The sequence below is a fragment of the Mauremys mutica genome, chromosome 11 (genome assembly GCF_020497125.1).
Source record: "Mauremys mutica isolate MM-2020 ecotype Southern chromosome 11, ASM2049712v1, whole genome shotgun sequence".
In the NCBI taxonomy this organism is placed as follows: domain Eukaryota; kingdom Metazoa; phylum Chordata; order Testudines; family Geoemydidae; genus Mauremys; species Mauremys mutica.
This window is the reverse complement of record NC_059082.1, coordinates 56,906,459-56,933,203: the sequence shown is the minus strand read 5'-3', so window position 1 is coordinate 56,933,203 and position 26,745 is coordinate 56,906,459. Positions and strand designations below refer to the sequence as shown.

The 26,745-nt window shown below is 46.5% G+C and overlaps 2 protein-coding genes across 6 annotated transcripts in view; one reads left to right on the top strand and one right to left on the bottom strand.

The window, feature by feature from the left end:
* On the top strand, positions 1–25,392 carry NAGPA (N-acetylglucosamine-1-phosphodiester alpha-N-acetylglucosaminidase). 2 transcript variants are annotated; one of them, XR_006572462.1, is made up of 12 exons: positions 1–136; positions 2,916–3,401; positions 5,563–5,702; positions 6,852–6,960; positions 10,125–10,253; positions 11,395–11,603; positions 12,509–12,556; positions 14,076–14,204; positions 15,096–15,227; positions 15,481–15,544; positions 17,254–19,205; positions 25,022–25,392. XR_006572462.1 is itself a non-coding variant. In XM_044979940.1 (11 exons), exons 1-11 carry the CDS (start codon positions 3–5, stop codon positions 17,495–17,497), a joined length of 1,824 nt encoding a protein of 607 aa, XP_044835875.1. In that variant the 5' UTR covers positions 1–2; the 3' UTR covers positions 17,498–19,396. The 2 variants fall into 2 exon arrangements, 1 of the variants encoding a protein (XP_044835875.1); XM_044979940.1 differs by lacking the exon at positions 25,022–25,392 and having other exon boundaries at positions 17,254–19,396.
* SEC14L5 (SEC14 like lipid binding 5) overlaps positions 19,701–26,745 on the bottom strand; it is a 59,829-nt gene continuing 52,784 nt past the window's right edge. For 3 of the 4 annotated variants that reach the window (XM_044979935.1, XM_044979937.1, XM_044979936.1), the window contains 2 exons: positions 25,456–25,634; positions 19,701–24,131 (listed from right to left, as the gene is read on the bottom strand). In XM_044979935.1, coding sequence (XP_044835870.1) covers positions 24,026–24,131; positions 25,456–25,634 — 285 coding nt within the window. In that variant the 3' untranslated portion in view covers positions 19,701–24,025. Of the gene's footprint in view, positions 24,132–25,324; positions 25,635–26,745 lie in introns of those variants that run through there. The other variant, XM_044979939.1, reaches the window with a different exon arrangement.

Below are 26,745 nucleotides of genomic sequence, written 5' to 3'. Positions count from 1 at the left end.
ATATGGCGGGCTCCAGGCTGGCGGCGGAGTGCGCGGCCCGGAGCTGGGGGAGCCGGCAGCGGCCTGTGGCTCTTGTCGCCGCTTCCTTGGCGCTGCTCAGCTGGCTCCGCACAGCGCACGGCGGCAGCGACGGGGGGTGAGTCTCTGGCCTCCCGGCTGGGCAGCTGGCGGCGCCTGTCCGGGCGGCGGATCCGGCCAGCCCGGGTGTCCAGGCTGGGGAGGGGGCACACCCCGCCCGCTGGTCACCCCGGGCCAGTTCTCCACACACACACCCCGACACCCCTTTCCCCGCTAATAAACTCAGCCAAGTTCCCCCTTCCCCCAAATCATCTCCCCCCCTCCCCCGTAGTGCTCCCATGGGGCCAACTGACACGTGCTCTCTCTGCACCCGCCCCCTCCCGCCGTGGCTAGTTTGTCCCCCTAAATAGTGCAGCGGGTTCTGCCCAGCGGCGGGCGGTGTCTCGGCCGACCTGCGCCTTTCACGCGGTCTAGGGAACGAACTTTGCTGTACTTAGTACTCGTGGAAAGTCCTGTCTCCGACGTGACATGCGCTTAGAGGGGAAATGAACTTTTAGCAGATCTTCCCTTGTCCAAACTTCCCCTGTCCTAACTTTAGTGTAGGAGCAAAAATATAACATTCCCCGCTTGTGGAGCCACAGCCTAAACAAAGCAAGCAAGGGAGACAAAAAAGCCATTGAAGAGAGAGATTCCTGGAAATGAGCCTATGACTATTATGGTCTAGAAGCTAAGTACTGTACTTTTTTGTTTGTCTACGAAAGAGAGAACATGCCAAGAAAGAAACATTTGAGTGTTTTAGCTTTTGTAGTCATGCCAATAGTTGATTACTACCTAGCCTCCTTTCAGAAATGATTTCAACCAAATTATGCCTCTCATACATTGGTGACAAACCTGGACTAGTGCAACAATTGAACACCTACAGCTAGCACAACTATTTTATAAGCATAGACCAGGGTTTGGGGAGTCTGAAGAAACAGCGAGCTCTGTATGTCTCGTATAATTCCTTTATATTATGTTTTTTCTAAGGGCATGTCTACACTTAAAATGCTGCATCAGTGCAGCTGCAATCCCATCAGCGTCGTGAATCTACCTCCGAGAGGCAGTAGCTATGTCGGCGGGAAAAGGTCTCCTGATGACATAAGTGCTACCTATGCAGGCATAGGGCAGTATAACTAAGTCTTTAGAGGTGTAGATTTTACACACTGCTGATTATGCCAATAAAGGTCTGTAGTGTAGACCAGATCTAATTGTCTTGGGTATTCAAGACAGGATTTCCTTGTATCAGTTACCTAATATTTCAGAGTTAATTTTCACTGTACAACTCTCCTTGTAATGTCTTTTTTAATATAGTTACTGACTGATATTCATATGTGGTAACCTCAGAAAAATATAAGGTGCATTTGTGACACAGATTATTCCCTTTTATCTCATGCTAAAGGCAACACAAAGTAACAACCTATTTACTAGCCTTGAGTAAAGAATTTGGAATCCAGTTTCAGTGGTTTCCATCTGTCAAAGCATGTGGAACACAAGAGACTGTTTTTTTAAAAAGAAAAAAGGTTGCATCACAGCCCCCTTCTGAGTTCAGCAAATCCTTTTATCTTGGGCATCTCCCATATTACCTATTCTTCCCCCCCTTGCCTTCATAGAATCATAGACTATTAGGGTTAGAAGGGACCTCAGGAGATCATCTAGTCCAACCTCCTGCTCAAAGCAGGACCAATCCCCAGATTTTTACCCCAGTTCCCTAAATGGCCCCCTCAAGGGTTGAACTCACAACCCTGGGTTTAGCAGGCCAATGCTCAAACCACTGAGCTATATCTTGTCAACAATGCTTTATCTAAGCTCTTTAGGAAAACTCTCATTGTTGCACCAACAGCTGCACTTGAACCCCTAGTATAGACAGGCTACAGATATTTTTGCCACTGTGACATCTAGGCCTGCTCTGATCATTTATATGATGCATAGTTAAAAAATGCCTGCCCCCTGCCTATGCCATCATTCCCACTGCTGGTAGTGGAATAGTGACAGCAAAATGGTGCTAGTTTCCTTATCAGATAGGAGCTTAGGGATTTGAGACATGGGTTCCATTCACTGCTGTGCCATATACTTTCTGTGTGACCTTGGGCAAGGCACTTAATCTGGTCTATACTTCAGAAGTTTTACTATCGTAACTATGTTGATTTAAAAGGAAAAAATAATCACACCCCTAACCAACATAGTTATGCCAGCAAAGCCCTAGTGTAGATGTAGTATAGCTTAGTTCACTTAGCCGAATTGGAATAAGCTGTACCAGTATACCACCATAGTTGCATGGATTGGGGGTGGAGAGAGGACAGGGTTGCCGCTTTAACTATGCCAGCAAAGTTAAAAGCGGCAAAAGTTTTAAGTGTAGACAAGGCCTTAGTGTCTCTGGGTTTGTCTATCTAGGCTTCAGGAGTGAGTGTCCCAGCTCAGGTCAATAGACTTGGGTTTGCCTTGGTGCTCTAAGAATAGTCGCGTAGACAGCGCTTTGAAGTTGTGACTCAGGCTGGAGCTCGGGCTTTGAAGCCCGCTCCCTCCTTAGGCTTCAGAGTCTGAACTGCAACTTCAAGCTGCTGGCTACATGCTTATTTTTAGAGCGCCAGCGCGAGCCCCGCAAGGCCAAGTCTGTCAACACGGGCTGAGAGGCTTGCTACCACAGCCTTTGTAGACGTAGCTCTGTGCCTCGGTTCTAGCTGTAAGATGAGGATAGTAGCACTTCCCATCCAGGGATGTTGTGGGGCTAAACACATTAAAAAGACTGTGAGGTGCTCAGAGGGCCCTGTAAGTAGCTTAGACAGACAGACAGATGGAAAACAGACCAGCTGACTGAATGAGAACTAGATTTCATAATCTCACCCATCTCTTCATTTCAGGAGTTCATTAAATGACGACTTATTATTGCCATATCCTCCTTCCTACTACGGTCCTCGTCACCATCACAGGTACGTCAGAGACTGTCAAGCTGTCGTGCATGGCAATGTAACTCATGAAACTTGGCCCAGCGACACTAGCACCAAACTTCCTGTGACTACGACAAAAGGATTCGTGTCTTATTTTCCACCAGGGGGCGAGCCACAAAGGGAAGTTTATGGCCACTTTACTTTTGTGAACAACCCCCTGAGAACCTTCTCTGTGTTAGAGCCTGGTGGCTTGGGGGGTTGCAGTTCAAGCCATCAGGCCACTGTGATAGAAACTGCAAGACGTGGCAAGTGCCTAGTGGCCCAAAATGGTGGCTACTTTGACATGGTCACCGGAGAATGCCTCGGGAACATTGTGAGTGACGGAAGGCTGGTGAGAAATGCCAGAGGCATGCAGAACGCACAGTTTGGCATCAGGAAGGACGGCACCATGGTGTTTGGGTAAGGATCTGGGTGCTTTTCTGTGCCATTTTCTTCTCCCGAAAGGCTCAGTAATAAACATTAAGGCAGAAAGTGCCCCCCCCCTAGGAATTGGCTTCTGGACCTTTCCCTACTATAACAATGGGGATTTTTAATCCCGTACATTATAGAATGGCCCTTTTGGCCTGATCTCAGACATTACGTCTCCTTATTGAAAGGAAGCACTGGCAGTGTGATCTATCAGAGCAGCTTCGTAGAAAGGCCGGATATTTTTCCAGGGCTGAATGCAGCTTATCAAGATCAATACTAGGGCTTCATGTATTCACCTAGCAGCTTCATTTTTTTTTAAATTACTATTTTAAATTGTTAGAAAGTTGTGTGGAAATAGTTGTTTCCCTGAAATAATACCGTGCAGATCAAGGATCACATTTACAGACTGTTCCAAACAGCCTTCATTTTTCCATGTGCAATTTCTGTACTATGCATTGCATAGGCAACTGATTAGGCATGCATACGCCTGCAGAACCAATTTCTCCTCTGTCTGTAATGGACTCTGTACACAGAAGTTGTGTGACTATCACTTTTACATACAATTAATTGTAGAGAACCAGAGCCCATCTATTAAAAAAAGTGGTGCATGCCTAGGTACTATGAAGGCTTTCCCAATCTTGCACTGGTTCATTTAAACTTGGAACGCCATGTGCACTATGGTCTATTGAAGAGTAAGATTTATCTTTTTAATACAGGGCTTTGTAGTTTAGTTGGACATTTTCCCAAAAGATCTGCTCTAAAAATCATTTTGGAAGGGTTCTCTGGCCTATAATATAGAATAGGTCAGGCTAGACGATCACAGTGGATCCTTCTGGCCTTGGAATCTGAATCTATGAATCACTAGCCTTGGAGCCAGTCACTCATCATTTCTACACCTGGCTCTGCTTCAGCCTCCCCTTTCTGACCTTGGGCAGGTCCCTTAGGTGCTGGATTTCAGTGGTGCTGAATACCCATAGTTTGTTAATTTCCTCTATGCTTGTGAGTGCTTGGTACCTCAGGAAATCAGGCCCTCAGCTTGCCAGTGCCTCAATTTCTCACCAATCAAAAGGGGATAATGCCGACCTTCCAGGAGAGTGGTGAGAATGAGTGTTTGTAAATATCAGGTATTAAACATACCAATTAGACATTCCCTCTTCAGAAATATGTTGAATGTTGTGGATTTTCAAGTACATGGTGCATTATATCCAGCACAGATAGTAGAGGGTAGTAAAATATTCTTCCAAAATAAACTTAAGATGCTTTCTGCATTCCCTGGGCCAGATGGGATGCATTTGACATGAATTGTGAAGGGTTTTCTCACAATGCCATGAGAGCCATTCCAATGCTAAATACGCTCACCTCTTAAAAACGCTTGTATTCATGGTGCTTTGTTTTTTCAATGAATGTTTGTGTGAATAAGAACTCATGTGGATGGCCATGCCCACTAGCTGGCCTGGAAGTTGTAGCCAGGAATGCCTTTTGCAGCATTTGGTCTGCTTCCAAGAATGTTGGTTTGGGATTTTGTTTTTTTATGAAGGCTCCTTCCCATAATGCAATGCAAGGCTGTGTGGACAGACCCTAGGAGTCCTGGGACTGATTCCATGCCTTGCAAAACCCATCTGACCCGGGCCAATGTGGATTCTCACCTCATTTTCACTGCCAGGTTAAACTTAGCCTATTTAGGCTCTTTTAAACCTGGCACTATTGTTGTACAAAGTTTAACACCTTGCTAGTGGAGACAGGGCCCGAGGCTCTGCCTGTGCTTGAAAATTGACATGTTTCTGCCTGCGGGGATGGTTCTGTCTAGAGTAAGGTGTTTTGCCATAATCTCCCTACCACTGCTCCTCTGGTTCAGCTCTCCCGGCAATACCAATGGCAGGAGCTCTAGCATACACAAGGGGCTGGTGGTCACCTGGGTATTACCCAGCATGTTGTATAGATTTGCTGCCAGCGAAGTTCGGTCCATTCTTCTGAAGCAGTGCAGAACATGGCTTGAGCTACACATATGGTCACATTTTTTTCCAGAACTAGTTGAGCTGCCTGTTGTCAGCAGTAAATGGATTTCCTAATGTAGACAAGGCAATAGTCTGGCATCACTAAAGGTTTTTGGGCACCTTGATGAGCCACCTCACTTCTCTGGTCGCTCTCCCAGGTACCTGTCGGAGGAGGATGTTTTGGATCAAGTCAACCCATTTGTGCAGCTGGTAAGTGGCGTAGTCTGGTTGCTGAGAGATGGAGAAGTGTATGTCGCTGAGAGTAAGACAGCAGAGTGTGACAAGACTCAAACCACAGGTAAAGATCCTAAGCTACTGCCTCCAATCTGCTGCTGAGCTGCCTTATGAGGAGGTTATAAATGGGCATCTTGGTTTCAGAGCTATAAATTTTGTCTGCACTGGTACATGCCACCCCCACTGTTGGCCATGGGTGCATCTGTAAACAGTTGTGCATCTGCAAGTGTAGACAGAGCTAAACTTTCCCATACTGCTTGGGGAGGATCGGATGATGGGTATAGCATGTGCTAATTATAATGGAACCAGAATCATTAACATTTCTCCCTGTTGCTACTACCAGCACAGCTGCACAGTTGGTGACAGCAGTGGGCCAGCTGCTGCCATTTTAGACACCAAGCCACCTAACTGCTCAGAATAGGCCTAGACAGCGTAATGGTTAAAGTGCCAGTGATTGCTGGTGCCGCGGCTGCACTATCATTGCCACCAGTGCTGCGGGTGGGGGAGCTGAAAATAAGCCTCACTCGGATAAGGAGAGTCTTATTTTGTCTGGGTTGTGAGGCAAAGCACCCCAGTGCCCATGCCAATCTAGTAATATGTGGGAGTGGGAGGCTTAACTGGTCACGCCCATAAGCTGATGTTCAGCCAGTATCTGGACACTGTCTTTTCCTATCCCCCACCTCAGTAGCTGCTGTAACAGGATACAACAGTCGGAGCTCTCCCCTGGAAGTTTGAGAGAGCAGGGAGCAGCCGCCTGGACTGTGAACTCTGGAGTAGAGACTGTATCTTCCAGATCCACATCCGTTGGGCCCTGATCCTGATTAGAGGCTTTGGGTGCTAGAAATAATAATATCCAGTTAGTCCTTGACCTGGGGGTGCCACAAGAGGCCCTATTTTAGTGTGAATTCTTCTCCATGGAGAACTAGATTGAAGTCAGAAACTCATTTCACAAGAGCAGTCACCATCAACCTGGGCTGCAGCTGAACCCGTGACCTAGAGGTGAAGGGCTCCATATTCCATTCCCAATCTCCCCAAGCCAGTCAGTCTCTTGTAACAAGAGTGGTTATGGAAATTCTCATCCCTAATTCCTGTGTGAGGTTAGATGGGGAAGGTTGGAGTTAAGTTAGTAACTAATGCTCAGTCTTCTCCAGCTAGAGGAGTCTGTAAAGTCAGCTCTTTCACCTGCCTGTGAATTATCCTTTTTCCCATGCAGGGTCCTTTGACAAGTTCATCAATGTGATATCTGCCAGGACGGCAGTGGGACATGACAGGCTCGGGCGACTGATCTTGGTTCATATGGATGGACAGACTGATGTGAGGGGGTAAGGCTGAGGACTTGTTCTTTAGTAAACTCATGGGGCAGGCAAAGTATCAAAGGGATTGATCCGGCATCACTGCCAGTACTGAGAACAGCATCAGATCCCATGTTCAGTAAAGCCAGGTGTAAGTTTTAGGCACCATATAAAAGTTTGTGGTGATAAAGAGGCAGAGTCTGGCACTCTGAGTTAATGAGAGAACAACCCTGCAGGGCCCCTTTACTGCTAGCAGGGCCCTGTTTAACCAGTTGGGCTCCTGATACCCCACTCTCCCTTCTAAATCCACTACTGCAGACAGAAGAACTGATGCTGGATCTTTCTGCTAAAATGATCTCAAGTGAAATTACGTGTTGGCACTGACGTTGCCATCACTAGGCTTCAGAGTGTAGATTTCGTTGTGATGAATAAGGATAATTTTCTCCTTTCTCAGCAGTGGTGAGCGAGATACTGCTGTCATTGACATTCATGATAGTTTTACTGTTCATTTCAATGGGAACAGGTTGGACCTGTTGTTGTCACTTGTTTGCAGAGCTATCCAGACAGTGCTGTATTTGCATGATTCCCCCACACCTCAGTTAAAAGGGTTAGAAGTGTAACTTTTTAAAATGGAAGCTTACTCTGTCCTGGAAGCTAGATGTATGATGCGTGTCCTAGTCTATAACTTCCTTCTCCCTCCTGCACTCTTGAATAAAACCCAAGAGAATTTAAATGTACTGGAGCCGATCACCGCGGTGTAACTCTCTGGCTTAAAGAGAACTACACTGGGCTAAATTAGGCCCATCCTTTATATTTTGGAACAATAAATGGATGCTGCCAACTTGAAATGAAGTCAGTTTAAGACTAAAGTGCTTAATCTGAAAAAGATTTGGGGGTCGTGGTGGATAATCAGCTGAACATGAACTCCCAGTGTGACTCTGTGGCCAAAAGAGCTAATGGAATCCTGCGATGTATAAACAAGGGACTCTTGAGTAGGAGTAGAGAGGTTATTTTACCTCTGTATTTGGCACTGGTGCAACTGCTGCTGGAATACTGCACCCAGTTCTGGTGCCCACAGTTCAAGAAGGATGTTGACAAATTAGAGAGGGTTCAGAGAAGAGCCATGAGAATGATTAAAAGATTAGACAACCTGCCTTATAGTGACAGACACAAAGAGCTTGATCTATTGAGTTTAACAAAGAGAAGGTTAAGGGATGACTTGATCACAATCTGTAAGTATCTACACAGGGAACAAATATTTAGTAATGGGCTCTTCAGTCTAGCTCAGAAAGGTAGAACACAATCCAATAGCTGGAAGCTGAAGCTAGACAAATTGAGACTGGATATAAAGGTATAATTTTTTAACTGAGAGAGTAATTAACCATTGGAACAATTTACCAGGTTGTGGTGGATTCTCCATCACTGACTGTTTTTAAATCAAGATTGGATGTTGTTCTAGGAATTATTGTTGGGAAGTTCTCTGGCCTGTGATACACAGATGAGAGGTTCTCAAACTGGGGGGCATGGAATGTATTCTGGGGGGTAAGACATGAGAAGCTTTGGGGGGCTGGAGGTAGACACTTACTGCAAGCACTTTACCCACAGCAATGAATAACTAGCAAAGCTGATTCCTCCAGCCATATCAGGTCCTCAGATGGCGCTGTGGATTTTGACGGATTTCTGTTAAGCTTGCATAGCATTATACAAAGTCATTGCCATCCGTTTGCTACGACCCGGTGTGCACATTTAATTGTAAGCATGGACCACAATCACAGTTTTGCTTTTGCTCTTTATACACTGGAGTGTTTGCGCATTTGGAAAAAAACAAACAACTCAAGTGAAAAACAAAGAAGCCAAAACTGATTCAAGGGAAGCACCGCATATATTGGTAGACGTACTTGTGTGGTGGACACGTATATGACTACAGACACGAAGGGGGGGTGCGATCAAATAAGTTTGAGAACCACTAGACTAGATGATCACAGAGGTGCCTCCTGGCCCTGGACCCTGAATTTCAGGCCCTGCTGCCAGCTTTCCCTGCTGGTGTTTGAGAGTTTACAGTAACCTTTTCCAATAATCAACTATGTCTTTTCCCTGTGAGGGACCCATCCAAGCAGCAGGGGAAATGGCCAACTAGACAGGAGGAAACAATGAATTTGACTCTCCCCATGGTGCTGTCACATTCATGAAGTAGAACTGAAGGGGGGAACTCTCAGCTCTTTCAGGGATAGTCCTCTCAGATTTACCACTAGGAGGGATAACATCTTTCAGACAGAGGCATGATTTATGTGGACTCTGTCCCTTTTCAGGTTCTTCTGATAGGCAGCATGGAAGCTGGTTCTTCTGTCTGAGCGCTCGTCTCCACCAGTAGAGCTGCATCAAGTGAGAACTGCTAGCATCACCTCAGGGTGTACAATTGACACGCACCAGGGGTCTGAGCTCAGTTTTGAACTCTTTCCATTGGTGGAGTGCTCCCAGGCTGGGGTTTTCCACTGTCATAGCTACCGTAGTGCAAAAATCCAAGGGTAGCCATTTCACTCCTGTGTTTTCAGGGCCACAGCTGTGAGTAGGCTTGGCAGGATTCAATTTTTTTGGTAAATGTCAGTAATCATCGATTCCACCATAGACACAACCTGACAAAAATATTTCTATTGACCATCAAAGTTTCCAGATAGGCAAAGTAGGGAAGTATTGCTTGAGACGTTAGAGTTGGATTTAGGGATCTTTACTCTGTATATTTTGACATGTGATGTTGACAGTTTGTGTCAATGGTTATAAAGCTTTCACTTTTTGAAGCCTAACATCTGCTGTCATTAAATCATTGTTGCCTGACCCTTCTCCCCCATAGTTTTCCACAACTGTGAAAATAGACCAAAAAAAAAATTTTAAATGCTTAAGAATAAACGTAGATATTATCCATCCAAATTATATTAAAAAAATCAAATTCTGCCAAGCCTAAATATCAGTTATAGCCACTGGCCCCAGCAGAAATGTCTGCTTCATCTGTAAGAATACTGTCCAAAATCTAAACAGATTTTAGACCCGATGAGAAGCTTCAGGAAGTGGTGCTGAGTAAACCCAATTCAAGAATTCAGAGTCCCTCCAGATTATCCGTGAGGCTGCTATACTTTGCCCCAGAGATGGCTCCTGCATCCCTTGGTGCTAAACTGCAAAAACTGGTTTTTGTTTTGCAGCCTCAATCTCTGGGAAATGGCCAACTTCCTAAAGCAGCAGGGTGTCGTGAATGCTATCAATCTGGATGGTGGAGGGTCAGCCACTCTGGTTTTAAATGGAACCCTTGCGAGTTACCCATCGGATCACTGGTAGGCGCTGGATGGTGAAAACCATGGGGACACCTCAGCTTCCCAGTTCGTTGCCTGAGGAGCTCTCCTCTACATAGACAAGATCTCTGTGGGAACCACTCCAGAGTCACAGGGCTAAACTCAGACCTGGCGAGAGTGGGTTGGACTCCCACTGACTTTCCTGTGAAATGCACCTGCTTCTTCCGGGAACAAATCTGGTCCTTCATGCTGGTCTGTGTGTATGGAAGGATGAGGGGACTGTATTGCTCTCTGACCTGCCTGGAACGTCACAGAAATAACTTGATGTCTTGGTGCAAAGTACCAGTCCAGACATCAGTCATGAGATAGCTAGACTAGTAAGAGTTATGAATCCCAGCAGGTTCCACCCCCTTCCTCTCTTTCCGAGGCACAAGAGTTGAGTAGCAAGCAAGAGGCAATATTTTTCAGAGACCTTATCTGCTCTGCCAGGCTATAAAAGGTCCCATTAGTCCTTGGAAGAGTAGGTGGTGGGCCTAGAGTAAAGTTCTCCATCCCCTTTTGCACAATGTGCTATGTGCCAGCTGGCTACCTAGCAGCTGTCATCCACCCCAGAGGTGGCTGTATTTTGAGGATGGGTGGCTGTTTGGGAAATGCCTTGGGCTTTTTCAGGCAGAAGTGTGCTGTGTAACTATGATAATTATTGTTTTAAATTAGCATATTCGAGGTCTGTACTCCTCACCTTGTACCTAAGAGGGAATAATCAGCATTTGAAGCATTAGGCGTTTGCCCAGGAAAAGTGTGTGACGGTTTTTCTTTGAGTGAGTGACTAATGGGATTTGGAGTGATTACCTAATTTTCCCAAGTGCTCTGGTATTACACAACCGTCACCATCATCAGGCTGCTAGCAGAGCTATCAAATGGGGCTGTGACTGAAATGGGGATCAAATATGAAATGGCTGGCAGCTGATCGACAGCTCCATGCACCTTACTAATGTGCCAGCTGATCCAAGAACCAGCAGAGTCCTGGGCGTGTGTCCCTGTTGGAGGACTTAGTGATCCTGGCTTTCAGTTTTTGCCAGTATCTGCACAGCTCACCCCTCCTCCACTCATGCCATAGGGCTATAGGAACAGGGAAGCTTTCACACCCCAGCCTTTGCTCATGGGAACTGCCTTTTGTCCTCAGCAAGTCCGACGCCATGTGGCGTTGCCCTCGGAGCGTCTCAACAGTCATGTGTATCCACGAGCCTGCTTGCGAGCCTCCAGACTGCAGCGGGCACGGGCGCTGCGTGCTGGGAGAGTGCCAGTGCACTGGGGACTTCTGGAGAGGACCAGATTGCACCGTCCTGGACTGCGGGCCTTCCAACTGCAGCCTGCATGGCATCTGCACTGAGTGTAAGCCACCCCTATTTACAAAGCGAGCCCATTGCAACGGGAGGTGGGTGTGTTACTAGTGTTACACGCTAGTATGTCATCATTACCAGCTAGGGGGGCAGTGGGTGGGGAGGGAAGTGCAGCTGTTGTGGGTGTTGGGTCTGTAGAGATTGGCCAGGAAGTGGTGCTAACATTCATAGGTCATATCTGCCACCTTGTCGGAGTAGGGGAACTCTGCCCGCCTAGCACCACACAGTAACAAGGCTGAGCTCCTAGCAGTCCGAGAGAGGTTCTGGACCACTGAAGAGAGAGCCTCTTGTGAACATGTCCCCTCCCAGGGCCCCTCCACATCCTTGTATCCCTGCAGGAACTGCAGAGCTTGTTACATGATGAAACAGCAGGGCAGTCACTCCCTGGACCATTCCTGCCTTGCTGAAATACCACACTGGAGCCTTTCTACTTAAGGGTCACCAGTGACTTTCATTCTAATGATCCTGAGTGATTCATCCCACAAGCTCCCAGCACAACCGTCAGAAACCCCCACAGAAAAGGTACCTTTTGACTGAGTGCAGCCCTCTCAAGAACATGGCTTGCTCCAGCCCGCCCCAGTCACTCGTGCTCTGCATACAGAAAATGCCTCCAGTATCAAGCACCTGTGCTCTGCTGAGAACTGAAGTCTTCTTCCCTAGAGAAGAGAAGAGAGCTCCTCTTACTCCAGGCTCTGCTGAAAGCCAAGCCTTTTATAGCAGCAGCTACAAATGAGCCCAGCTGGTCCACTCCCTGACTCTCTGGAGGGGAGTGTTTGTTAACCCTTGTCTTGATTTCCGGGTGCATGTTCTAAGTGGGGGCATTGGTGTCTCAAGCAGCCCATAGTCTCTCTGCTGGTCTCGGCTGCAGTGCCTGATTTGTGTTTCCTTCTTGTGCAGCTGGGTGCCTCTGTGATGCTGGCTGGATAGGCAGCAACTGCAGCGAAGGTAACTCCAATTTGTATTGTAATCTTCTTCTTTATGACTATGGAGGGGACTGCATCGTTATAGGGCACTGTCTGCCTGACGCCTGCAGCAGTGGGGAAATGTGATTCTATTGACCCTGTCTAACACCTATACTGTTCTGGAAGGGCGAGCCGCAAAAGGGAGACGACAGGGTGTGTTGTCCTTTTTCTGTTGCACCTTTAGGGTACATAGTGGCCTGTGATGGGTTTGCTGCATTTTTTCCCCTGCTAGACACAGCCAGGATTTCCAAGCTGTGGTTCTTGGTCAGCTGGGTCTGAGAACTGCAGATTGTGAGCTTCCTGCCTTAACTGCAGGGTGGGAAGTGTGGATTCAGCCTCTAAACCAGGATAAGGTCTCCTCAAGTGTTGTAGTTAAATAAGTTTCAGTAGTGTGAATAAATTACTTCCCCTCTCAGGTTTCACCTCCTTAATAATGATGTCCCCACCCTCCTGGCTCTCCAGCAATGGGGAAGGGAAGGTGTGTGAGAGCTGACAGCTGATGGGTCTGGGATGGACACATGATCAGAAGTGCGGGGAGGAGGGGGGGTTGTTTTTAAAATGCCTTTTATTAAACAGCCCAACCCAGCATAATCACCCAGCTAGCAGCATCTCTGTGGCCTCACAGTGAGCAACACACCTGGCACGGGCATTGGAGCCACAGGTGCTCAAATCATCAATGGGAGCTGAGATCTGTGACTTCAGCAGGCACCAGTTAACTCAAGTGCCTTGGAGAGCCCTTGGGAAGTCTTTGCCCCTGCCCAGGCCTGGGGATAGTCCATGAGCTGCAGGGCTCCTCAGCTTTCCTGAAGGCCCCTCCCATGTCCAGAGGTTCTCAGCTGTTATCCTCTGACAGAGCCAGCCCTTGGTGAGCACAGGGGTTGAGGAGGCTTGTCCAGCACCAGCTTGGGATTTCTCACTAGGATCGGTTGCCCATTAAAGGGGAGGAGGGAAACAGCTACAGCAAGGTATCAAGTATCAGAGGGGTAGACTAACAGACGTATTGGAGCATGAGCTTTCGTGGGTGAATACCCACTTCGTCGGATGCATGTATTCACCCACGAAAGCTCATGCTCCAATATGTCTGTTAGTCTATAAGGTGCCACAGGACTCTTTGCTGCTTTTACAGAAAGGTAGGAGTCCTGTCCAACCTCTTCCCCTGCTCTGGTGGCACTCCCTTCTCTGGGCACTTAATCAGAGGCATAAAGAGCAGAGTCATCCCCCCTTTGACCCTTAATGCGAGCAAATGGATCTCTTCCTTCTCCTGGCATGCCCTGCTCCCAGCTGAGGCAGGTTCGCTCCACTCTGGTTTTAATTCACTTTGCCGGTTGCTTAGCAGCCGATTGGCTTGCAGGAGGTGCTGTGGTGTCCCATCCCTGTGTAATGAACGCTCAGTGAATGGGGAGAGTGGTGGGGAAGGGGTGCCGGTGTGTTGATACGGAGAATTCCAGCTGCTCTCGGCATGGCCAGTAAGAGAACCCTGATGAGTTTGTGCTTGCCTGCAGCGTGTGCTAGCGGCTCCTATGGGGATGGCTGCACCCAGAAATGCCTCTGTCTGAACGGTGGAGCGTGTGACCCTGTGCACGGATCCTGCACCTGCCCGGCTGGTTACCAAGGAGCCATCTGTCAGCAAGGTGACATCTCTTCCCAGTAGTGCTTTGTGCGTACGAAGAGTTTAAATGTCCTGTATGGAGCAACCCTGTGTTCAGACTAAGGAAGACATGAGCTTTGCCCCACAGGGCTCAGTCAAGCCCAGGTATAGACTTTCCATTTGGGTTATGTTAATGCAGAAAGGTCAGGCTTACAGCTGTGCTAGGGGGCTGCCTTTTACCTACAAAATGCTGTTTAAAAATGTGACACTTTCTTTTGTAACTGGAAGCAACTGGCTCTTTCCCTGTGTGCCTTCAAAACCAGGTGAACGCTCACCTAATTCACAGCTGGCCTAACAAATGGACCACGTTTCAGCCAGAAAGGTGTAAATCTGACAGCCAAAGGCAGCTGACCATGACCTCTTAATTCTGGGTGTCGCGCCACACATGTACCTAGTGTGAGTCGATGAGTGTTGAAAGTCTGACCTTTGCACTCTCCCTTTAATGGTTGATTTGCCTCTAGCTCTTATTTCTTAGCTTGTGTAACCGCACCTGCTCTTATTAAAACATCTAATGCTGGTGTGAATCTTACTTTCTGCCTCAAGATCCTGCTGCAGGGAGTTGCACAGATTACACTGTGCTCTTTTAATTGTTGTCACCTTGTTCTCATAAAACGCTTGTCCTTCCAAACTAAATCGTGGCCTCTAAATCATTCCCTAGGTGCTCAGATGCTATGGGGAGGGAGACTAGACAAGTTCGAGAAAATACCCTGGGGAAATAAAGCGTGTTTAAACGTTTCTGAACAATTACTGTACATGCAACAGCTTTAGTGGGACATGCATGGCTGAGGTAACGTGCCTTGTGCTGATGTGGAAATCCCAGCCTGCAGGGAGTAGACCCTGCTTTCTTTGTAATCAATCAACCTTAATTCCTCAGAGTGCCCCATAGGCTGGTATGGGCCAAACTGCCAGCAGCTCTGTGACTGCGAGCATGGCTGTCCTTGTGACCAGGAGACGGGCAGCTGTAATATCACCTATGAGGACAGCCTGCAGGACAAGTTATCCAGAGGTATGTCCCGTGCTGCCTCTTTGCTTGGTTCTCTTTGGCTACACAGCGCAGCAGCTTTGCCATGTGACACTGATGTGACCATAGAGACCGAAGCTTGTCTCACTTGTCATTAGCTCCGCAGAGCTATGAGACAAGCTGCCACCACCTTGGCTAGCTAATGCTTTCCCTGCGCTTTGGTTGGGCTTGTTCGGTGTGAGGCAGTTCCACCCCACCCGTGCCTGTTTCCTTCACCTGTTGCCATCTTGTCTTCCAGCTGGCCACTGTCTGGCTTTCCACATGGTTCAGGCAGGGAGTGACGAGAAACCCCTTCTCACGGAGTAAGTGTGCAGTGTTTGGTTATATATGAACAAATGATAGAGCAGCATCTGCCCCCCCGCCAGTTGGCCTTTTGTGGGGAGGATGGCCTTGGAGTCTGAAAAGCTCCTGCTTCATTGTATATAGTCCATGTGCTTGCCCTGGAAGCTCTGTACTCCGCTCATCAGGCTTCTGGTTGAGCACCAAATTCTCAGGTGGGAGCTGCCTCTAGGCTTTGAAAGCCAGCCTCAAGTTGTGGGGCTACAAGCAAGAGCTATGGCCCTGCTGCTCTGGCACAAGACTAGAGGGGACGGTCAGGGCAACCAATGCTCAACAGCTGTCATGGGAGGGCCAGGGTGTGCCCTAGCCTCCCTCCTCTCACATACTGTTCAGGCACCAGCCAGCCTGTAAATAATACTCAGGGAGGCCCCTGGCTTTGGGGAGGGAGATGAATCATGATCCATCCTCACTTTGGCTAAGCTCTTGGGGGTAGATTGTTAATGGCCTCTGTAATTGTAAGACAAGAGCTTTGTTCCCCTCTGGCCTACCTGCAGCAGGGTTTGCACCATAGGGGATTGCGGGAGAAAGGTCTCTCACGTATGCTGTTGCAATATGCTGCAGCATTTAGTGCAATATTGCATTGCAAGTCCTCCAGCCCTACTAGCTCTGAGCTGCAAGTAACTTGTATAGGGAAAAAGAACAGGAGTACTTGTGGCACCTTAAAGACTAACAAATTTTAGTCTTTAAGGTGCCACAAGTACTCCTGTTCTTTTTGCGGATACAGACTAACACGGCTGCTACTCTGAAACTTGTATAGGGAAGTAGAGCTCCATGCACACAGCATCCAAAGGAACCAACCAGCCACTGTAAACCGTGGATTAAAACGCCCTTAGCCTGGTTTTTGCCCTGTGTTGCACTTGATTTCCAGCTTCTGGGCACGTTAATTTTGATTCTAGAATTGCAGGCCATCCAGGTGCAGCATCAGCGTCTGGTGTTTGTATTACTGATGAGGAGAGACTAGACCAGCTGCACTGCTAATGATGGGCCTCCACATTTAAAGCCATTCACTTACTTTTACTGTAGGGAGCCACAACTAACCCTACATTCTGGTTTCTCTTAGTGAAATGAGAGAACCGCTTCAAGTACCAGCTGTTCTGCTTTTGTTATGGATAAGATTTTGTCACAAATATTTTTAGTAAAAGCCACAGGAAGTACACAATAAATCACAGCAGCACAGGGCTGGCTGCCTGAGCCCCCACCCCCTTAGAGGTAGAAGTCCTGGAGGTCACCTAAAATCACAGAATCCATGACCTTCCTGATCTCTGGGACCAGCTCATAGCCTTAGTTATGAAACAAATGGAGCACTCCTATACTTGCTAGAAACAGTAGGGACCAGCAGCCATTCATTCATCTTTCTTCTGTGCCCCAATCATTTCACATGGAGGAACACGCTTTTCACTAAGCCCAGCCTTTGTCTGCCACAGTCAGAGCTATTGGTGGAAGAGAGAGACCAAAAGTCAGTGTTAAAGGAAGAGGCCAAACAGCACAGAAGCAACCACTCTGAGGGGTTAAACGCACCCACTTAAGCCACTGTGAGAAGCAAGACCTTAGGCTGCAGCAGTGGTGCAGCCAGCCAGGAGCCACATACCTGAAATCTGCTGCATAGTTACAGATGTACTAAAACATGTAGTGCTGCATTTCTGAGAGTGGGTTATTCATTCCTTTCTCACAGGAGAACCTGGATCTGCTTCACCTCAGTCTTGGGGCTGCTGCTTTTGATCAGTGTGGTAGGAAACCTGACGCTAGTTCTCAGGAGCCGGGCAGCGGAGCGCTGTGAACGTGGTGACTACATGTACCATCCACTGAAGGAGATGAATGGAGAAGCCAGTCATACATGCCCTTCTGCCTCTTTGGAGCAGTACCAGGCAGAAGCCACTCAAGATCAAAGCCAGACAGAGACTGAAACACTCATTTAACTTTACAGGTGAGAAAAGACTTGAGATAGTCTCCCCAGCTGTGGTACTGGCTTTCAGCACCGAGGACCTACTCAGGGCTGCTTCGTCCTGGAATGAGAAGCTAGTAACTTGCACAGAACGGCAGCAAGAAGGGACACAAGGTAGTATTCACAAAACATGTGACTATGGGCTCAACCCAGCAGCTGCTTCCCTTCTTGCCACGCCTCAGTCAGAAATCTCTCAGTTCCCTTCATGGGCCTGGTGCTCAGGAGAGAGAGGGGACATGGGAAGCCCTGTGCAACAGCCGCAACTGCTGCTCTACCATGGAGAACAGGGGCCTGTAATAACTGTGAGGGTTGGTCAAGTATTCACTGCATTAGTTGCATGTGGATAAGGAATTCCCTGCCCAGCAAACTGAGCCTGATTGATTAATGACAATGAGAAGAAAACTTAAGAAAGGTCAGTGGAAGTGCAACATGCACTAGCCCACAGCTTTTCCTCGCTTTGAGCCAGTTCTCCCACCATGGCACGTTCCATAGTTGAGCGGTGTGGCTAGAACATGGTCACATCTGGCTTGTTTCACTGAAGCTGTGTTTCTTGCAATTTGGGCTGGAAGGCATTTCTTTCACTAAGGGTAGAACTTGTCTGCCACAAGCTGGTTGTTCTGGATGGCTGGTTGGCTGCCACAGTGAGGGATGTATTACATTTTTTATAGGGTCATAAACAGTGTCACGTGAAAAGCCTTTTGTGTCAGTCCCCAAAAGTCTCACTCCTTCAGGGCATGCAACTCCCCCTCTTCACTGTAAAGGGGGCAGGTTGTTGCACTGTGGCCAGAGCTGACACTCTGCTCTGGGGATTTTAAGTGATTCTGCTCCCCTCTTTAGAAAAGGTCAGTTTAGCTGGGGCTCACTCTCTGGACCTGGTCCTGTGCTGTCCGTGGGGCAGCGAAGAGTAATTCACCTCGAAGGAAAAGCCTCAAGGCAACAGCACACGCAGGCTACATCGAGGTGGAACGCTTGAGTTAAATCATATGCTAATTGTGCCAGGGGCAGCATCTAACTTCTTTATTCCCAACCATGTTCCAACATGGTAGGTGCTGAAGGCTCCAGTCACTGCTGTAAAAATTGCATTTGCCCTCTGAGTGCAGAAAGTTGCTTAATAGAGAGGACTGAGGTTCAGTAGATTTTAAAGTTGTCAAAGCTGGTAAACCTATCAGGTGGAGGTTGATGATTTTTCTCGGCCAATGAGTCTTTGTAGACTAAAAGGGTTTTTTAGAAACATGTTCATTGAGGCAAGTAATTAGCCTCCAATGTGCCACTGGCTGCTCCAAGGTGGGCTTAAAGCACCTTGAATATGCATTTAGATTATTTTTACTGTGACTCTCCACATAAGCAGAGCTTATGGAGTTTTTGTGCCATATTTGAAGACTCAGCTCTATCTGTACATTTAAGAATTGATTTGCTATTGGTTACTTACCACTTGAATAAACTCAATTAGTAAGTGACTGTTTGAACTCTTAATAAACCAGTATTCTATCTCACACTGAGGGGAAATGGTCTGTCACAGCCAGGTTTTCAACTGGGCTCCTTCCCATTTTACCCACTGAGAATCTTTGTAGAGCTAGAAGTGCTGCTGTGGGATCTTGCATCATCCTCTGCCACTACAGAAAAGAAAAATTAGTTTTAACTGAACTGCCAGCACAGCCCATGAGACAGGTTTGTGAAATGAGGTAAGATGTCTCTTTACTCCTTGGCGCATTTAGATAACTGCAGCAATAGATACACTATATATAAATGCCTTAGATTACCTGACAGATACCACAACTGCAATATTTAGTAATCTCAAAAAAAAAATTTATTGGTTTATTCATTTTATTTTTAAGTTACAGAAATATGGACAGCAGAAAATTACAGCTGGTAACTTCAACTTCCAACTGCCATAAGTACAGCATCTATAGCTTCACATTTGTTGCTCAGTAACATGTCACAAAGCACCCTGTGTATTCCAGTAGCATGCTCTGAATTCTCAGAACAAGGGTTTGGTTTTTTTTGCTGACAAGAATCAAGACCCTTGTATAAAAGTTAAGACAGGAGCAGGTTGAGTGGGGAAAATAGTACATTTACCTAAAAAAAAAATAATTAATGCTCATTTAGTCTTTATACACAGATAGCATGGAAGTGTTACAGTGCCATTAAAACTGATTCATGGTCAATGCTGACAGTGAACATCCTTTATGGCTAGTTAGAAGAATTTTCTCAAGTCTGTGCTGGGAGCATAGAAAACCAACACCAGGCAGAAGGTGCTGACAAATGCCCTTCAAATAGTCTTTCAGCCTTAACCTGTAAAGAAGGGTCTTACAGTATAATTACATGACCATTAGCATGAGGAGGGTGAGGAAGTGAACTGCATTTCAAAAGAAGGTCACTGGCTTTGCTGATACAACTGGCCTTAACAGATACGTTAAACACGTGACAGCTTAGCACCCGAGTTCAGTAGGTAGGACCTGCAGATTCTGGCCCTTTTCCCACCAACCAGTTTTTAAATTGACCAGTTAAAATGACCTTTGGAGTAGGGCATCAGAGTCTGTCTTGTTTGCAAGACTGTAGGCAAGGTGAGCACAACTGCCACCTTTTAAGCAGCAATGTGCCACTGAAGTCCAGCCCTGGGATTGTAAATGCAAAACAAAGACTATTCAAACAATGTGTGAAATAGTATCCCAATCCTCTAACACTGAATCATCACCATAGCTCAGCATTTCACTAGCTAAATCACCCAATAGAAGATTGTTTCGACACATTTTCCACAGTAGGAAAACAATATAGAGAAAGGATCCATATCAAAGGGAATTTACAGTCTATCCCTAACAGAGAAAAAATACAATAGTGCTTTATTCGTATGATTTTTGTGCTCCAGAACACTCCTTTTGGTTCTCTCCGTACATGGGCTGCTGGGAAGAAAATCTAGCAATGCTGCTTCAGTCAGATCAAGGCCACTTGGACTCAAGTCCCTCTCAGCCCTTCTGCAAAACTAAGTTTGTGGTCCATGCAGGACAATAAAAAAAAGCCCCTTTAAAACAAACCCCATTTAAATATTTAGCCACAAGCCCTGAACTCAACTGGAACATTCTGGCTTTTGCCCCTGCATGACAATAGAAATGTAGTCTGGCATCCAGAGTTCAATGCAAATCACGTTTTATACACAATCGGGTACACAGCAAGTTGGGGTATATTTGCAGACCCACACGAGTCAAGGTGTAAATATGGCCATGTGATTTTTAAGCTATAGAGATGGTCATGTAACACTTTGCCTTTCCTCTCAAGATCTCCAAAGCCTTTACAAATGTCAACCTTGCAATGAGCCTGTGAGGTAGGTATTGTGTGCATTTTACAGATGGAGTAACAAACAAAAAGAGATTAAAGCCCAAATTTACAGAAGTGATTTCATTCTGGGTGCCCAATTAGACAGCTGGGCCTGATTTTCCAGAAGTGTGGCACAGCCACAGCTCCATTGACTTCAACAGGTGCTCAGCACTTCTAAAACTTACATGGGTCTATCATTGGACTTTTGAAAGTTCTAGCCCAGTGATCCTCAGACCTCAGTGGTTCAGGAGCCAAATTAATGATCAACATTACCCAAGAGAGCTGCCAGAGTGGGAACGCATTGTTTCATTTACTGTAGTGCTATATATTCATCTTTAAACGGTCTGGCAGGGGAAATTTTAGTGTATGTATTTATATACACACACACACACACAAAATGACTGACCCAAGTATTATTATTTTATCAACTACAATTGGTTAACAACATAGTAAAAGCATCCTGATTGGTTCATAATTAAAATCACATGGTATTTTAATATCATGTGTTGCGAAGAGCCACAGAGACATGTTAAAGAGCCACTTGCAGCTCAGGAGCTCAGTCTGAGTGTCACTGTTCTAGCCTAAAGAATTTGCTCTGGATCACAAGGAATCAATGGGGAGCTGTGAATAGAACCCAGGACACCAATCACCTTGCGCTCCAGTCACTGGAGCATGCTCTGAAGAAGTGAGCTTTATGCCTTATGAGCTAATGTAGCCTAGAAAAAAAGAAAGTCAAGTTTCAGAGGAGTTTTACTTTGTCCCACGTCTGGAATTACAGTGTAACCTCATACATGGTACTCAGTGCACGGGAGATTGACGTTCCAGGATCATGGGAAACACCACTGGCCCTTGTAAGAAGCCCTAGAAAGACAGCAGGAGTGAGCCATCCCCTGGCCTATACCCCTTCCACTTAAGGCTCTTGTTCCCCCATCTCAGTTCAGAATGTGCAGGTGCGTAATAAATTCTAAGCTGAGAATTCCACCTTCAGTACTTTTTACTGAATAAAGGAGAACTATTCGCACAGGGACAGAGTAAATGTGAAAAAACTTAACTGTCAAACCAAGAAACAAGCAGCCATCTGGAAATATGGCCCAGAATAGGACTTGGGCTTTGCTGTTGGAAAGTGCTGGAAATCAAAACAGTTTAAAAGTTATACAGTAAATTGCGTAATGGTTTTTAGAAAGCGAGTCAACTGTGGTTAAAGCAACTTTGTGTATGTGGGTACAAATACACTCGCTCTCGCCAACTTTGATTTCCAGGGCTCTCTCATGGTGAAGCCCATTTTCCATTCCCTCTTTGCATTAAACTGGGACTTGGTTGAGAGGTATCATTAAAATGGCAGCCCCTACCTGAGAAAGGCAAAACCCTCGTTCACTTGATGGAGATAATGAAGCACTGACAAATGCTTGGAAGAGTCCCTGATGTTCGTTCTTATTTAGTAGGTTTTACTGTGTAGCTGGTCGCACTGTCACTGGAGCTTTTGAAAATCCAGCCTACATATTTATACACTAACTTTCTTATGTACATTGCTCCAGTTATCAATTAGTCCCCCCACCTCCTCCCCATTCTGGCAGTGCCCTGTGCCTAGAAACAAGCAAATGAAGGTAGTGAAAACAGTTAGGGATGGTTGGGGCAGAGAAGATAAACTGCTTATTGAGGAATACCTCTTGCATGTCTGTTAGTTACAAATACTGCCCAGAAGCAGCTCGGTATTGGCCACCTGTTTTTCTAACTTCCTAGTACTTGAGGAAAGAATACAGGTTACTTCTTTTCTGCCATGTAAATTATTTTAAATGGGTTCTTACTCCTTTTGCAATACGTCCGTCACTGATGTAATCAGCAGAGATTGTACAAGAACATATCTTCAACAGCTCTTAATGCTCCCTCCCTGCCAATACCATCCACAAGCTCGGTCCCTGCTCTTGCAAACCCTTACTCACACGAGTAATCTTGAAGTCACTGGGGCCACGCCCATGAGCTTTGGGAGAAGAGATGACATGCTGCCCTGAGTGCTACAGCCCTGAACGGTAAGATGCCCAGCTGCCACAGAGACTAGAAATGAAATCTAAAGGTCTGTGGGATTCAAGATCCGCCGTTCCCTTTTAAAACAAAAAAGTGCAGCTGGTTAAAAAAGGTGATCAGGTTCAATAAATAGTTATCACTGAAATTATAAATAAACAATAATTTAAAATAAGCTATGATACAATTTGAATAAATATGTTTCATTAAGTGTTTAAATACACATGCACGCGTACTTTAGAAAAAGAGAGAGAGAGTTCTCTCCTCTACAAGTTAGCCCGTTTTTAAAGGAGCAGCTCCTATAATGCTGCCATAAAACTTTGTGCCTTTAAGGAAAGAACATATTGCTTTTCTTAGCCCTTTATAATGTGATTCGATTCCCACCATGTCTGATGGGATGGGTCAGAGAAACACTCATTTATTGCTCATAAACCTGAGGAGGAAATAAAGACAAGTGGGTGTCTTTAAGAAAGGACTTGCTTGCTGGAGGTAGGCTTTCTGCCTACGCACTGTAGGAAATACTGTTTTAACAAAAAATTGAAAGTATTGCCAAGCAACATCCAATCGGATTGGGAGAGGTTTCAGGTTTGGGTTACCTTGGAAGTTTCTCCACTTTCCCCCCCACCCTGGCCTGTACAGGTACTGGCCTGTATTCTGGTATTTATTTACAATTTGCTTCAAGTCCCTGCTGCTGAAACACCCACTGTACCTTGAGTGTCATTGGTATTGCAGGCGCCCAGAAAAACTAGACTAATTTTGCTACATGTGAATAAGTCTAGTTCTACGGGTCATTACAGATAAGGCCACATCAGTCTCCTCTATCGTATGTAGAAATAGGACTGATTGGAAAAAGCCCTTTGACCTTAGTAATACACAGATTCATGCAAAGTGATATTCACCCTAAAACACAGGTCTGTTAAAACACAACTGGTACATAGGCCTTTCAACGGAATCCAGTTTGCAGATTGAAAAGTCACACGTCTCTGACTGAAAATAGATTCCAAAGAGTTCCCCAGACTGCTGCTACTCGTGGTCTTATGAATGACTGCCCCCAAAGCCTTGACGCTGAGGCACACTGCAGCCTCTTTGGGTTGGTCCCCAGAGCTGCCCTGGAGGGAGGCCTCCAAGCACAGATGTAACATTTCAGAGGTCAATAGAAGCCTACGCCACGCTATCTAGAAATGAGGGAGCTGCTCTGGGATTGGTTGGAAGATGTCGTGGCTGCACTGAGCTGGGAAAAGCCACTGTTGCAGGATTCCAGGCTTGACATGGACCCCCTGGGATGAAAGAAAACAGATATGTTTGTTACACATACAGCTACTTATTGATACTAGAGTGCATCCGAGATTTCATTACTTTATTTCCAGTGATGTGCAAAGTGGGATTTTTCACTCTATCCTTGTGGTCTCTCCAAATGTAGAGACATTCAAGGTACCTAGGTGCCACAAAGAGGTAATGGTCACAGCCAGGGATATTAGCACCCTTGTACTTTCTACAGAGGTGATGACTCATCTATAATAGTTATCATGGGGGTAGGGCATAGTAAGCTCTCTGGGGCTGTATATACAGCGTGTGGGCAGAGAAACAGTTAAGCGAGCAATTAATGGCACACTGGATGCTATCAAAAGAGCTGCCACAAGCTGAATTGAGAAGGGTCTGTTTGCTGTGGGCTGCCAGCATCAGATCACAGTTTCTCCCTCACTGAATACATCTGGCATTGGTACCCAGACTTCCCGACACTGTGGTAGTCTGAGGTTCTATTTATTACAGTTATAGCCACTTTCCACTACCACGTTTTTCCACTCAACCACAGCACTGGGAAGTACGTTTGAATGGTTAGAATTAAGAATTCTGGGTTCTTTGGTATTCTCTGCCACTGACTCAGCAAGTCATGTCATATTGGTGCTTTCAACTTTAAAAACAAACAAACAAGCAAACAAAAAAAACCCACCAGCCCCCCCCCCCCTTTTTCTTTCAGTATCCTGCTCTGAGGGTTAGTTTACTGTAAAACACTGAGAACTTTTCTGCTAGGAGGCACCATAGAAATGTGGTTTTTTTACCCATTAAACCATTAGGGTGTACAAATACTCTGCAGGTTTCCTCTGTGTCAGACTTATTCAGCAGACAAGTCTGTTGTCATGTGATCAATATCCTCTTTGAACCCCAGACATAGCACTTGGTTACTTTGCCCAATGGTCTGGAAAGAACATGCTATGAAGTTACCCCTAAGCACTGGTCTCCCAAGTAACAGTGCTCCACGCCCCTTCAAGAAGCCACAGTGACTATTAAAGACATTTGGGGTCAGGCAATACATGCAGTGAGTAATTCCTCCAGAGGATGTATAGTCAAGTCATGGCCCTTACAAAGAGAAAACTTCACTTCCCACCAAGATCAAGGACGTGTCAAGGCTCCATCTGGTGCTAACAAAGGGAAATCTCTCTAAAGAAGACGACCAATCTACTTGAATCCATTTTCCATGTGGTGCGCCACAGACATTTTAAAGGTTAGCTATATCTGGAATTCCAGAGTCACAGTCTGCTTTTCTAGACTGCTCCTCTATTGCAAGTCACACATTAACCTAGCCCCCAGCAGGGCTCCTACCTGAAATCCTTGGATGCAAGCACCTCAAAGTAGTACATGAGTTTACATTTGTGACTGGAAACTTGCAAAGAGGCCAGGACATCATCTACTCGATGGAGGCTGGTGCCAGAGCAGGGCAAAGAGCTGTGCATTTTCCACTGCAGAACATAAAAGCCAGGCCAACGAGTCACATGAGATCCCTGTAAGAGATGGACAAAGAGCACCATCAAGTGACTGGCAAGTGTCTGAAAAAAATAATCACACTCTTTTTAAAAAAAGTTTTTAAAAAACAAAGTGGGAATGTTCTTGATGTGTTCTTTGAATGCTGAGTGGGGAGTGTTGACCTGGGAAGGTTGCAGAGGAGTTTTGCTGGGACGGTCTGCATTGGGGAAGGGAGGATACCTGAGCGTGTAACATGAGAACCCAAGAGGGGGGTTGGAAGCCAGGTAACGCCTCCGCCCCGGAAACTGGACAAAGGACACAAAGGCTGGGGGAGGAGCCGGGGGGGAGGCTGAGTGAGATGGCTGGAGGGAGTTTCAGTTTGGAGCTGACTGGAAAATGGAGAGGGGCACTCCGATGGGGCTTGGGTTTCCCAATGGGGCTGGGGCCTCCCTGGGGCCCCCAGATGGACCTAACTAAAGGGGGTCCTGTTGTCTGTACTGGCAAGACCTGTTTTGGACTGTGTTCCTGTTGTCTAAATAAACCTTCTGTTTTACTGGCTGGTTGAGAGTCATGGTGAATCTCAGGAAGCTGGGGGGGGTGGGAAGGGAGGGAAAGGGTGGGGGCAGGGCCTTGTCTTCCCCCACCCCTTGATGCAAAACAAAAGGTTAACTAACATCAAACTAGTGAAACCAATGTACACATCACCCAGGTAACATTATGGGCCTGAGCCAAAGCCCATGAATTCAGTTGGCTTTCGATCATGACCTATTGCTTACCAGTCTCCAACAGAGCACTGCGACATTGGCAGACCAAATGCAGGCTCATGCCAAGACCCCAGGCCTCACTGAAGACTAATAAATGCATAGCTGGAAACCAGTCTGGCTTCCCTGTGTGTTAGTAGAGTTAAAATAGGTATTAGAGTTATGAGAATGTGTTTAGAATTTATGGAATGCTTGCAGGATGTTGCATGTATTAATCCTACGAGAATAGCGTAGCTGAAGTCGACGTATCTTACGTCGACTTACTTCGCGTCCTTGCGGCGCAGGATCGATGGCCGCCACTCCCCCGTCGACTCCACTTCCGCCTCTCGCCCTGGTGAAGTTCCAGAGTCGATGGGGAGCGCGTTCGGGGATCGATCACTACCCGCCG